The sequence below is a fragment of the Trichosurus vulpecula genome, chromosome 8 (genome assembly GCF_011100635.1).
Source record: "Trichosurus vulpecula isolate mTriVul1 chromosome 8, mTriVul1.pri, whole genome shotgun sequence".
Taxonomy (NCBI): domain Eukaryota; kingdom Metazoa; phylum Chordata; class Mammalia; order Diprotodontia; family Phalangeridae; genus Trichosurus; species Trichosurus vulpecula.
In genome coordinates, this window is record NC_050580.1 from 213,060,677 (window position 1) to 213,072,961 (window position 12,285).

The 12,285-nt window shown below is 34.4% G+C and overlaps 1 protein-coding gene across 2 annotated transcripts in view; it reads left to right on the forward strand.

Moving 5' to 3' along the window:
- ARID4A (AT-rich interaction domain 4A) overlaps positions 1-12,285 on the forward strand; it is an 83,119-nt gene that overhangs the window by 22,296 nt on the left and 48,538 nt on the right. For both annotated transcript variants that reach the window (XM_036734918.1, XM_036734919.1), the window contains exons 6-9: positions 4,064-4,143; positions 4,225-4,319; positions 5,789-5,921; positions 11,924-12,003. In XM_036734918.1, the coding sequence (XP_036590813.1) occupies positions 4,064-4,143; positions 4,225-4,319; positions 5,789-5,921; positions 11,924-12,003 (388 nt within the window). The remainder of the gene's footprint in view (positions 1-4,063; positions 4,144-4,224; positions 4,320-5,788; positions 5,922-11,923; positions 12,004-12,285) is intronic.

Here is a 12,285-nt window from a genome sequence, read left to right on the forward strand (position 1 = left end):
CGTTGCCAACTGCCTACTGGATATTTCCACTGGGATGAACCCCTGGCAACTCTAAATTTATTATATCCAGAATAGAAATCATCATCTTCCCTATCTCTACCCACACTGTCATTGCCTAGTGCAGGCCTTCGTTACCTCACCTAAACTATTTCAACAGATTGTTAATTTGTCTTCCAGCTGCCCACTCTCCAATCCATCCTCTCTGTATAGCTGCCAAAATGATCTTCCTAATGCATAGGTCTTACCATATCAATTCCCACCCAGAAGTGTTCAGTGACTTTCTATTATTATTATCCTATAGGATAAGATAAAAATTTCTCTGCCTGGTATTCCATTTACCTTCCTAGACTTCTCACATTACTTCTTTTCTCATTCTCTTAAATTCCAACCAAACTGTACTATTAGCTGGTCCCCAGACTTCGTAATTTCTATCCCTCCTTATCTCTTCTCTGAATTTGTGTTCCCTTAGATGTCCTCTCCTCCGTAAAGACTTCATGCTCCCTCTCACCCCAGTTGATAGTACTTTCTTCTTCAGCTATCTTTATTTCATCTGTATACATGTTGTATACCCCCAACAGAATATAAACTTTATTAGAACAGTGGCTTAATCATTTTGGGGTCTATACCCACACTCTAATACAGCTCCTTGTGCTTAATAGGCTTTTAACAAATGTTTGTTGGATCAATTTTACATATTTTATATGCTTAGGGCTAGATAGTGAAAGTTGATAAAAAGTAATTTTTACTCAGTTTTTAAAAATAAACTATATAATTGTGTTTCTGCTGCTGAGATTTCTGAGGGAGAAAGCCCCACTAACTGAAAATCTTTTCCTCCACTCTGATCATTTCATATCAGTGTAGCACAAATGCATTTTAAAAACTTTTGGTTGATACTAATTATTTTCTAGTTGAAAATCATCAGCATTCTGTTAATCTGCCTAGCCAATTTCATACCTGTGATTCAATCTCAAATTGAGTTTTAAGCAGTTGACATTTTGATATGTTACATATGCATGTATTTATGTGTCTGCTGAAGTTCACCAGTTGGATTTTTTTCCCTAGCAAGGATTACCAAATTTTAAGAATTTTACCAATTTTTGCTTATATAATTAGTGCTAGTGGATCTCAAGGGCTTTTTTAGCACATTAAAAGAGATGTGTTTAAAAGCAACAAGTAGCTTTAGGAACAAAACAGTGAACTCAATGAAACTCAAGCGCAATTGGCTGTTTTACCAGATTAACTATTGTCCTGATGTGATCATCACTAATGAGGACAGTAGCTCTCTGTAGCTCTCTGTTAATCTGCTTCTAAGCTCAGCACTAGTATCAGCATAGGCACAGATCTAGTTCTTTGTAGACAAATATTAGCTGTGAAATGATTATATATACATATATAGATGTGTGTAGCATTCGTATATGATAAATAAAGGTAAAGAGAGGAGGGCAGGATTTAACATTAAATCAGTACAAAACTGAAACTGATCTACTATTAAAATCTTCAGTTTAAGGAAGATCAGTCAATGTCAACATTTTGACTTTAATCTTCTGAAGGTGACATAGATTTTGTATAACTAAATTATATCAAATGGGGTGATACAAAATGCTTTGATAGTCTTAAAATACTTTTTAAAATGTGGGATTTGGAGGTAAATTTGTTTATATAAATTTTAGAAGGTAGGAATTTTTTACAAAATTTTATATTAATAATTCTTACTCTTAAAAATTAGTTATTTTTTAGTGATTGTCTCTGAAAGAGTAGAGTAGTGCTAGATATATAATTTATGTTACTATTTTATTTTATGTTAACATCTATTTTGTCAAAGAGTTTTTAACATTTTTTGTCATTGAAAGCCTTCCTTTTAAGGTACTTTTTATCTGAAAAGATCATTATATATGAAAATGAACATAATCAGAAATTTTTAAGATCCTTTTTTGTTATCATCCTTCTCTTGGTGATGACCTCAGTAAGTAAAGAAAATCAAACAGAGCTGGAATAGTCAGAAAAGGCTTCATGTAGGAGGGTAGGACTTGAAATGAGCTCCTGAAAGATGAGTCACATTTATAAGAAAGGGAAAAAGCACATTTCTTTGTGAGGGAAACAGAATTGAAATTGTGCATGGTGTTTGGGGTTTTTTTGTTTTGTTTTGTTTTTAGTTTAGTGAGACTAGTCTGATCAAAGGGGTAGGTGAATCTTGGGAAAAAGTGGAAAATAGGTTGTTTATGAATAGTGGAACTATAGTATAGAGGATCTGAAACCCAGGCAGAAGTGTTAATGATCCCATTAGGAAATAAAGAAGTCTTTGAATGCTTTTGAGCAGGTAAACTATACAATAGAAGTGGTATTTAGAGATTAGTCTCATAGCATTCTGCAAGGAGGAAAGAGACTAGGTTCAAAGGGGATGAGCAGGAGTCTTTTAAATGAAAAATAAGTTTGAATTATTTAAACAAAAGTTTAATCTTCAGAAGATTAAATTTTAGAATTGCCTAATTTCTACAGCTGTTGACTGCATATTTCTCTAGAAGGAAATTAATAATTTCTTAAACTAGTCTTTGATAATCATTTTTCAGTTTGTTATAAAACATTGCTTCAGAATGATACCATAGTTATTTTAGTGCATTCTCTATTCTTTATGATCCTTACAGTAGTAATTAATTTTAAAATTGATAATAAATTTGTTATTTTTAAAATTTCCTAAATTTAATAAATAACTATTAATTATGATTTATAATATCATCTGTACATATCCTTAGTTGAAACAGTGGAACAGGAACTATGACTTTTATATCACCATGACGTCCAAAATCAGCCACATGATTCTAATACTAGTCATTCTATTACTGGTACACTGACTTTATTTATAGGCCTTAGCTATACTTAATGACTAAAAAGTAGACCAGTGGTGTCAAACTTCAGTAGAAACAGGCCTCTAAACCTTACATAAATAGCCCTAGAAGCCACAAAATAATTTAGAAAGCCACATATTACTACTAACTATCTGTGTTAAATATTTCCCAATTATGTCTTAACCCGGTTCAGGCCAGAGTGGAGAGTATTCTGGACCCCATGTGAACTCTAGGCCACCTCAGAGGTTTGACCTCTGCTTGTAGACCATTTTCTTACTGTTAAGTATTTACAATATTAGAACATGAAGAGGAAAAAAAGGTCCGTTGTAACTTCAATTTACTTTGTTATGAAAAGTCTCTTTCTAATTAAAGGTAAAATTGTAATTATATGTTCTTGTTCTACTTGATTTTTTTTTCTGACATTGCTTTAATTAAAAAAAATTCTCCTTGATTTCTAGTGTATTAATGTCCCTTTCTTCTCAAAAGACAGGTTTTTAGGTTGAAATAATATTTTGCAGATGGATACTTAATGTCATTCCACATACTCAGTAGCATTTTCAGAGATGGTGGGAAAAAATCATGCTGCTCAAAACCAACTTTTCAAGTTGTTAGAACTGCTTTTAGGGAAAAGAAAGAATGTACTGAGGGGGCTTAATTTTCTGTTGTTTTTGCTTTAAATAAATGTATAGCAATCAAGATTTCTTGGCTGGAGCTGCAGTTTGAATAGGAAAAGAAAAATGGTCTAATCAGAATAAACCTGTGTCAGTTTGCATTGAAAAATGAAATAAATATTGATTTTCCATACAGGTCATAAGAGATAATTAATAAAATCTTAATCAGTTTGTAAATATTCAGTACCAAATAGTTGTAATGATATCATGTTGAGATATAGTGAATAGTGAGATACAATGTTGAGGTATAGTGAATAGTCAGCTGCTCAGTCAGGAAGACCTCACTAGATTTCAGGCCTGTCTCTGACACTCTGTAACCCAGGGCAAATCTGACACATTGTAACCCTTAGGCAACTCTTTAAAACTCTTACATTGCTCAGTAAGTACAACGTGCATTGGTAAAGTCAGTTTCTCCCTCAACAGTGAAATCATAGGTTCAGTCAAAAAAGTTTTAAGAAAGTTTTCTGTTGAATATTTTTTATGAAATTCATTATATATTTTATAATGGAATATTGAATAAAATCCTTGCTACTTTTTGACTTACTGCAGTGTTTGATGATGGTGATGAAAGGACATTAAGACGAACCTCCCTGTGCCTCAAAGGGGAAAGACATTTTGCAGAGAGTGAGGTAAGGAGACAATTTTAATCTTAAAATTACAAGCTCACTGTAGTGGAAAACCTGTGAGATAACTCATATGCTCTTCTCTAGACGCTTGACCAGCTTCCACTAACAAATCCAGAGCACTTTGGCACTCCAGTAATTGGAAAGAAATCCAACAGAGGAAGGAGGTCTTCTCTTCCTGTGTGAGTTTTTCCACATTATTATTTCTATGTTTTATAACTGTTGAAAGACACAATTGTAAAAAGTGATTATGAGTGACTAAATCAATTTTATTAATCCAGTTCAGTCTAAAAAAAAACCTTAACATTTCAGATGAACCAGAATTTGACTATTTCATTACCTTGTGTTCAGTGCAGAGTAAATCTTGTCTTGTTAGATATTTCATTATTTTGAACAGTCCTCACTCTTACCCGTATTCTTTTGTCTGGTAGTCAAGCCCCAGAATTAAATTTTAAATTGAATGTGATGAATCTCAATATTACTGTTAGGAATATTTAGAGATTTTGAAAAAATAGTATTTTTAAAATAACAAAAATATATAAAACAGAGTAATAGTACAGCAATAATTCATTTATCTGGAAGTTAATTGTCCAACAAGGCCAGTGTTGACCAGTTTCAACTCTCAGGAACCCAGCTAAAGAGCAAAATAAAAGCAAAAAAAACCTCAGTGTTAAAAAGTTTATGTATTAAATCATCTCTTGTAATCATAGATCCCTTTTGGAGCCCGTTTACTCTTATTTCAAATACCATTATGACAAGGTTAGTTATCTGGTGTCTCAAAGCAGTAGATTTGAAGAAGTAAATTGGAGTCCTGGGCAATTCCCAAGGCAAGTGTGATGACAAAAAGAAGAAGAAGAAATGATATCCTGACAGAGTAAAGGGAAGTGACAGAAAAATTACCATGAAGACTTAAGAATTGAAAAAGCCCAATATTCTGGGGTATTAGTGATCACTCCCCTAAGGACATGGATCCCTCTTATTATCACATATTAGGTAATAAATAGTTCATAGTGATGCCCTTGAGCTCTCAGGGAAAGGTTAAAATGATGTTCATTGTATTTTGTTTAAAAGATGGAGGAAATAGAAACTAAATTCTAGGAGTATTTTCCATGAAAATGTTTAAAATAAAACACCAGTTGGTACTTGAGTAAGTTTCATTTACCTGGAAAATTTACTTATGTGGGTTCTCTCTTGTCTCTCAATAACACCTGGTTAAAAAATGAAGATTTAAGCAAGCTTTATTGTAACATGATGAAATTTTAATTATGTTTTGACTTCTGAAGTCTTTTTTTTGTTTTGGGTTTTTTTCCCCCAAATAAACCTGAAAATGCTTTATAGTAGCATAACAAGAAATGTACATATTTTGTGAAAGTTTTAAGAGCTGCTTTTAGAGTGAAATGAAAACTTATATTGGACCTCCTTTATGTTACTGAGCTAGCAGAACGGGGTGAGAGGTGCCTCACAAATCTGAGCTCATTCATTGTTTTTCCAGGGCTAGCAGAATGTAGCAGGAGAATTCATGAATGAAGAGTGTTCTCTTCATTCTGAACTATATTTGCTATAATTCTACCACCTTAGTTATGTCATTATTGCTAATTTATATTGCAGTCATATTTTAGTTAATTGTGAATTAATGTTTTCAATACTGTAGGACAGAAGATGAAAAAGAAGAAGAAAGTAGTGAAGAAGAAGATGAAGATAAAAGACGTCTTAATGATGAATTATTAGGGAAAGTAGTGAGTGTGAGTTCTACTTCAGAGAAAACTGAGTGGTACCCTGCCTTGGTAAGTTAGTTTACTTTAGCCAGTTAATAAAACATTTAAAATATTTGTTCTACTTTATATTCTTGGGGGATAAAACGTAGAACCTTTGATATTTTGACAGTTTTTCATATGAAAAATTACGCTCTCAAACAGAGTAGTAGATTCAAATGATTTCTTTTACTGTCTTTTGACTTTTCCTTGCCCTTCATCCACTATATCCAATGAGTTATTAAGTCATTCCTTCCCAGTATTTCTTGTATCCCCATATCTTCTCTGTTCTCACTACTGTTGTAGGATTCTAGGGATTAAGCTTGTCAGACCACTCCAGCAGCATTTTATTTGGTTTCCTTGCTTCCACCGTCTTTCCCCTTTCAACTGATTCTACATACTGTTGTATTATCTTTGTAAAATGATGGTTTCCTTAAGATGCTCCTCTGCTCAAAAACTTCAGACAACTCTCTTCTGCTTCCAGGTCAAAGCTCCTTATAATTTGGCCTTGTCTCCTGCTGTTCAGCACTATACTCTATACTTCAGCACCTTCAGTCTAGCCAGGTAGTTGGCTCTCTAAATAATGTATGTCCCATCCCTATTTCTTCCATCATGCTTTTATGAATATATACCTAGAATAATAATAGTACTTTAAAGTTTGCAAAGCACATCTCATACATTCCTATTTGAGCTTCATGATACCCCTGTGCAGTAGATACTGCTGATCTTGTTATCTCTGTTTTGTCAGTGAGGATACTCAGGTTTAAAGAGGACCTTCTCCAAAGTCCTGTAGCTGTCAGAGCCAGGATTCACACCCAAGTTTTCTTGACTCTAAGTCTAGCACTTAGACCATTGGGCACCTGTCATATGCCCAGCACTGTCTTAGGCTTCATAAGAAATGGCCCCAGCAATTGTCCCTTATACTTCTGGCAAATGTCTTAGCCTCCTAATTCACTGAAAAGACTCTTTGAATGAAAAATTCATCTGACAGGAATTACCTCAACTCCCTTTATCTCTTTCTCATCATTTTCCACTCTTTTCTTTCCCTCTGGTTAAAGAAAAAGATATTCCTGTTCCTCACTAAGCTAATTATTCCTTTACCTACAGTCCTTTTTTTTTTTTTTACAAGGGGTAAGGCAGAGCAATTGGGGCTAAGTGACTTGCCCAAGGTCACACAGCTAGTAAGTGTGTCAAGTGTCTGAGACCAGATTTGAACTCAGGTCCTCCTGACTCCAGGGCCAGCACTCTACTTACTGTGCCACCTAGCTGCCCCCTTTACCTACATTCTTGATCCCATCTCCCTCCTTACCCCTGCCCCGACCATCAGCCCCCCGGGCCTTGTTCAAGCAGTCATCTTCTGTGTTTCGAGCTTCTTTTATCTCTGTTTGCTCTCCTTATTCCCACAAACAAACTTTCTGACTTCTAAAAAAGCCTCTCTTAACTTTTCTGACCATCCATTTACAGTCTTATTTCTGTCCTTCACTGCCAAATTTCTTTAAAAAGCTATTTATACTTGACACCTCTCCTTCTTAATCAACCCCTTTAAATCTAGTTTCTAAGGGCAACAGTGACTTCCGAAACAGCAAATCCAGTGGCATTTTTTCAGTGTCATATTGCTTAACCTCTCTATAGTAGCACTCGATGTTGAATACTATCTGCTTCCAGATTCTCTTTCTTTACTTAGCTTCAGACTCACTGTGTTCTTGGATGTCTTCCTTCTTGTCTCTGTCCTGCTTAACTGGCTTCTCATTCTCTTCTGAACCACTTAAGTTGGGTGTTCCCTACGGTTCTGTCTTTTCTCCTCTTTTCCCTTTAATCTCACTGTCACTTCTATCAGGTCCAGACCTCCATCTACAACTGCCTCTAGCATAGCTTTACCTGGATATCCTGCTGATATACATGAACATATATATGTATATATACACACGAACATATCTTTTTTCCCTAAACCTTCTCTTGTTTGTGATTTCAGTATTTCCATCAGTAGCAATACTAGTCTCCTTATATTTCAAAACCTTGATCTTTGAATCTTCCTTCTCTTTCAGCTCTCAAATACAGTAGGTTAACAAATCTTAATGACTCTACCTTCTGTCTTTTTTTTTTTTATCTATTCTTTCTTCTCATTCCTACCTACTTGAACCATCACTGTATCTTCCTAACAGGTCTTCCAGCCTCTACTCTTTTCCATTTCCAATCCATCCTTCATTCTTCCATCAGACTACCATGTCACTTCCATTCAATCTTTTTTTTCCCGAGACAATCAGGGTTAACTGAATTGCTTAGGCTCATACACCTGGTAAATGTCAAGTGTCTGAGGCCAGATTTGAATTCAGGACCTCCTGACTCCAGAGCCAGTTCTCTATTCACTGTGTCACTTTAGCTTCCCCCCATTCAATCTTTTTTGACTTAATTACCTGAGTAAAGTTTAAACTCTTTTGAGTGGAATTCCGACCCCTCCAAAACTTGGTGACAACTCTATCTTTATAGCCTTATTCCATAAAAATACAATACCTTTTATATATTCTATGCCTCAGTCTAATTACTTTTCTTTCTGTCACTCAGATATGCTTTCAGGTTTTTCTACCTCTTATATCTTTGTGCTGTGCCATATTACTTGGAACACCTCATTCTTCTCCTTTTGAATTAATACCCATTCTTTAAAACCTAACTGAAATCCTGTCTCCTACATAAAATTTTTTCAAATTTTTTTGTAAGGAAAAACCTTTTCCTCGCTCAGATTTTATGTGGAACTTTGTTTGAAATTTCTTAATTAGGTTTTTAAATGTCAACAAAATATTTAAGTTCCTATTGGGTACTTAATACTGTGCTACATACCAGGTATATAACTCAGGCTCTTTTTTGTCAAGGAGTTTACATGTGCACAAATCACTGATACAAGAGATGAGAAATGGAAAGGAGATAGGTCTATTGAAAGCACTACAATACATTTAAGAAAAGATAAATTTTACTTGAGAGAGGAAAAGACTTCATTATAATTACATAGCATTCCATTTCACTTTTTGTTCTTTCCGTTTATATTGTTTTAGTTATTATCTATTTTTTCTCTGCTTACATAACTGTGCTTCACTTCATACCAGCCTTTACATGCTTTTTTGAATTCTTTATAGTTGTCCTTCTTATAGGGGAGTAATACTTCTGGACTTTAATGTGATACATTTCCCAATTGATGAGCAGATTCCAGTTCTTATGGCCACAAAAGTTTCTGCACACTTTGCTGACACAAAAAGACTGATTCATCTATATCTTAGTATGTATGGGACTTATGCCTTTATCTTTGACCTTATTGGACTGTATGCCTAGCAGTGGCATCTATGGATCTGTTTTTTAAAGCAACAATTCCAAATTGCTTTCCAAAAAGAGGCAATTTTCCAACCAGCTCACAGCTTCGCTAAGCCTTAGAAACATCAATGGCATGGATTTTGAAGTATCTTTTTGGGGTGACAAAGGAAAAAGAAGAGGAGATGATAAGCTGAGTGTCAAATGCGCATATTATTTTTTAATGTCTCTGTATGTGTTTTATCTCTGTGTTAGGCTGGAAATTCCTTGAGGATAGGAACCATGTTTTAACTAAACCTGACATCTTCCCCAGTATCTAGCACAGTGCTCTACACACACATACGTACGTACATACATACATACATGCATACATACATACACACATGCGCATGCACACACACACACACACACATAAACAGTAAATGGTGTCAGGATATAATCAAATTTTTGTGTGGTATAGGCTTTGTGTAGTACCAGTTAATTGGAGAGGAAGATTAGTGAAGTTTAGAGTGGTGAGACAATTTGGGGGAAATGTGGCTTTTAAAAGACGGGCCAGAGGGACGGAAAGGCTATCAGGCATCAGGGAACAAAGTAACTGAAGTTCAGTATGTAAACAATGAAAAAAGTTATGTGGTGGAATAATTAGATGACTTTTCCCAAATTGGAAGGAAGGTTCATGTTGAAGAAACAAGGGCCAGGTTGTGTTTAAGGAAAATTTATCTGACAGCATTCTTCATGGTAACTTTGAAATGGGGGTGGGTTGTAGAGCATCCATAGTCAGGGAAAACTGGTTAGGAATTTGTTTCACTAAACCAAGATTCAAATAATTAGGACCTGGATTAGGAATGTGACAACAGAGAAGAATGGGAGGCTAGAAACATTTCACAGGAAGAATCAATAATATTTGCTGATGAGATACGTCTTTCTCCTTCACTGCTGCCTTTGCATATTCTACCTGATCTTCCAGGGCCTAATCAAGTTGTACCTTCATAGGCCTTTGCTAGTTATCTGAAACACTTTCATTCTCCCATTCTTTGAACTCTACTGTATTCTTTATTTTTTATATTACCTGATTACCTATTTGGATTATTATAATGGCCTATTATTTGTTTCATCTCTTATCTTTTTTTTCCTCAGCAAGATCAAAATCTGCTCTAGATTATAGACCATATCTTTCTTTTTGTATTTTCTTTGGTTTAGTCCTATGTACACAGTAGATACTGCTTAATGGTTGATAGATACATTTTTTACGTTTCTCTAGTTTTCGGATCTGTTTCTCTGGTGCATTGGATCTGAAATACTTGTGGACCTTTGCACTTATGTAGATGGACAAATGACAAATGGTTTTTAAGTCTAGGATTATCAAGTTGCACTTTGCCAAAACATTTTTTTAGCCACCATCCAAATTAGAAATATTTATATTCTTTTTTAGCCAAAAATATTTAATCTTCTCTATGGGAAGGGTAAAATCAGATCTTCTGGATGACTGTTATAACTGCTAATAATTTTAATAATGTATACGTGGCCTTTTCTAGTAGAAAAGAGGAAGGATACATCAGGCAATTATTGGGTTTCTGTGTATGTTAAGATTTTTAAAATTTGGAGCCCTCATAATTCATGCAGACAGTGTTTGCAATTTAATTGTTCAAATATGTTAATATTGGGAGGAGGGATTTTTATATTTTCAAGGGTTAAGTTGCTGAAACGTGTCTTTTCCCCAAATTTTTATAATGTTAATATTTAAATTAGTTTAAAAAAACAGCTACCTAAACATCAAGCTGAGGAAGGGAATAAGCATTTATATACTGCCTTCTGTGTACCAGGCACTGTGCTAAATGCATTTACAAATATCTCATATGATTCACACAACAATTTAGCAAGGTAGGTGCTATTATCATCCTCATTTTACAGTTGAGGAAACTGGGGCTAACAAGGGTTACATGACTTGCCCAGGGTTACACAGCTAGTAAAGTGTCTTGAGACTAGATTTGAATTCAGAACTTCCTGACTCCAGGCCCTACACTATCCACTGTTCTACCAGTTACCTCTAAAATGGAAACTCTTAAGTACTTGGGAAGCAAAGTGGATCTGTTAAATCAATGTTATTTCTTTTTTTTTTTTTATTTTTTTTAATCAACGTTATTTCTTACCGTATGTATACTTATTACTTTAGCTCTGAGTTGTCCAAGTGGAGGCTGTAGACTGAGTGTAGTTGGAAAAACTTGCCACTGGGCATATTCAGATATAATTGAGAAACATTTAACAAAATAAAGGATACAGTGCAGCATAGATAATGTTATTAACCTCTGGCTTTCTAAGTCATTTGTGGCCTGCAGGGATCCATTTCTATTTGAGTTTGACACCATTGCTTTAGTTCATATGTAAGTGTTTAGGCTGAGTCTGATTGATAAATTGGATCATGAGAAATTAAGTGCTGCCTCAATGCCATTACAATTTGTGGTTTAGTTAGTGACTATAGATAAATTAAGTATAGTGTATCTGGGATGCAGATATTTTAATTACGCTTTAACAGTTTGCTCTTTGTATAAACACTTGAATGTTTTTATAAAGCAACTTTTCATAGCTATCCTGTGAGTAAGTAAAACTGATGTGCATAGATTTGAGGAATATATAACTTATTCATTGATAATTAAGCTATTCTACTTACCATAAGTTGAAGTTAAAATATTAGATCAGGAAAACTTTGAACCAGTTTGCCTTTTTATTGGAAATTTTAGGTAATATCTCCCAGCTGTAATGATGACATCATGGTGAAAAAAGACCAGTGTTTAGTTCGATCTTTTGCAGATTCCAAATTGTGAGTAATGTAATATTTATTAATAAGTCAAATGTGGTGGGGGCAAAATGTAACTTAGGATGAAAGGTTTTGCTTTTCAATGGATATTAATTACCTTTTGAGGTATATAGTGGAAACATTATGATGCTGTTTTTTCCCAAAACTTCTCTATAAATTTGTAAGTTTTACAATGACAGACATTTTCTTTTGCAGTGACATTTAAAGTTGTGTATTTACCTCTAGCCATGGAAGTTTGATATTTAATTGAAATTATCTAGGTTTTTTCATATGATCAAAGATAAC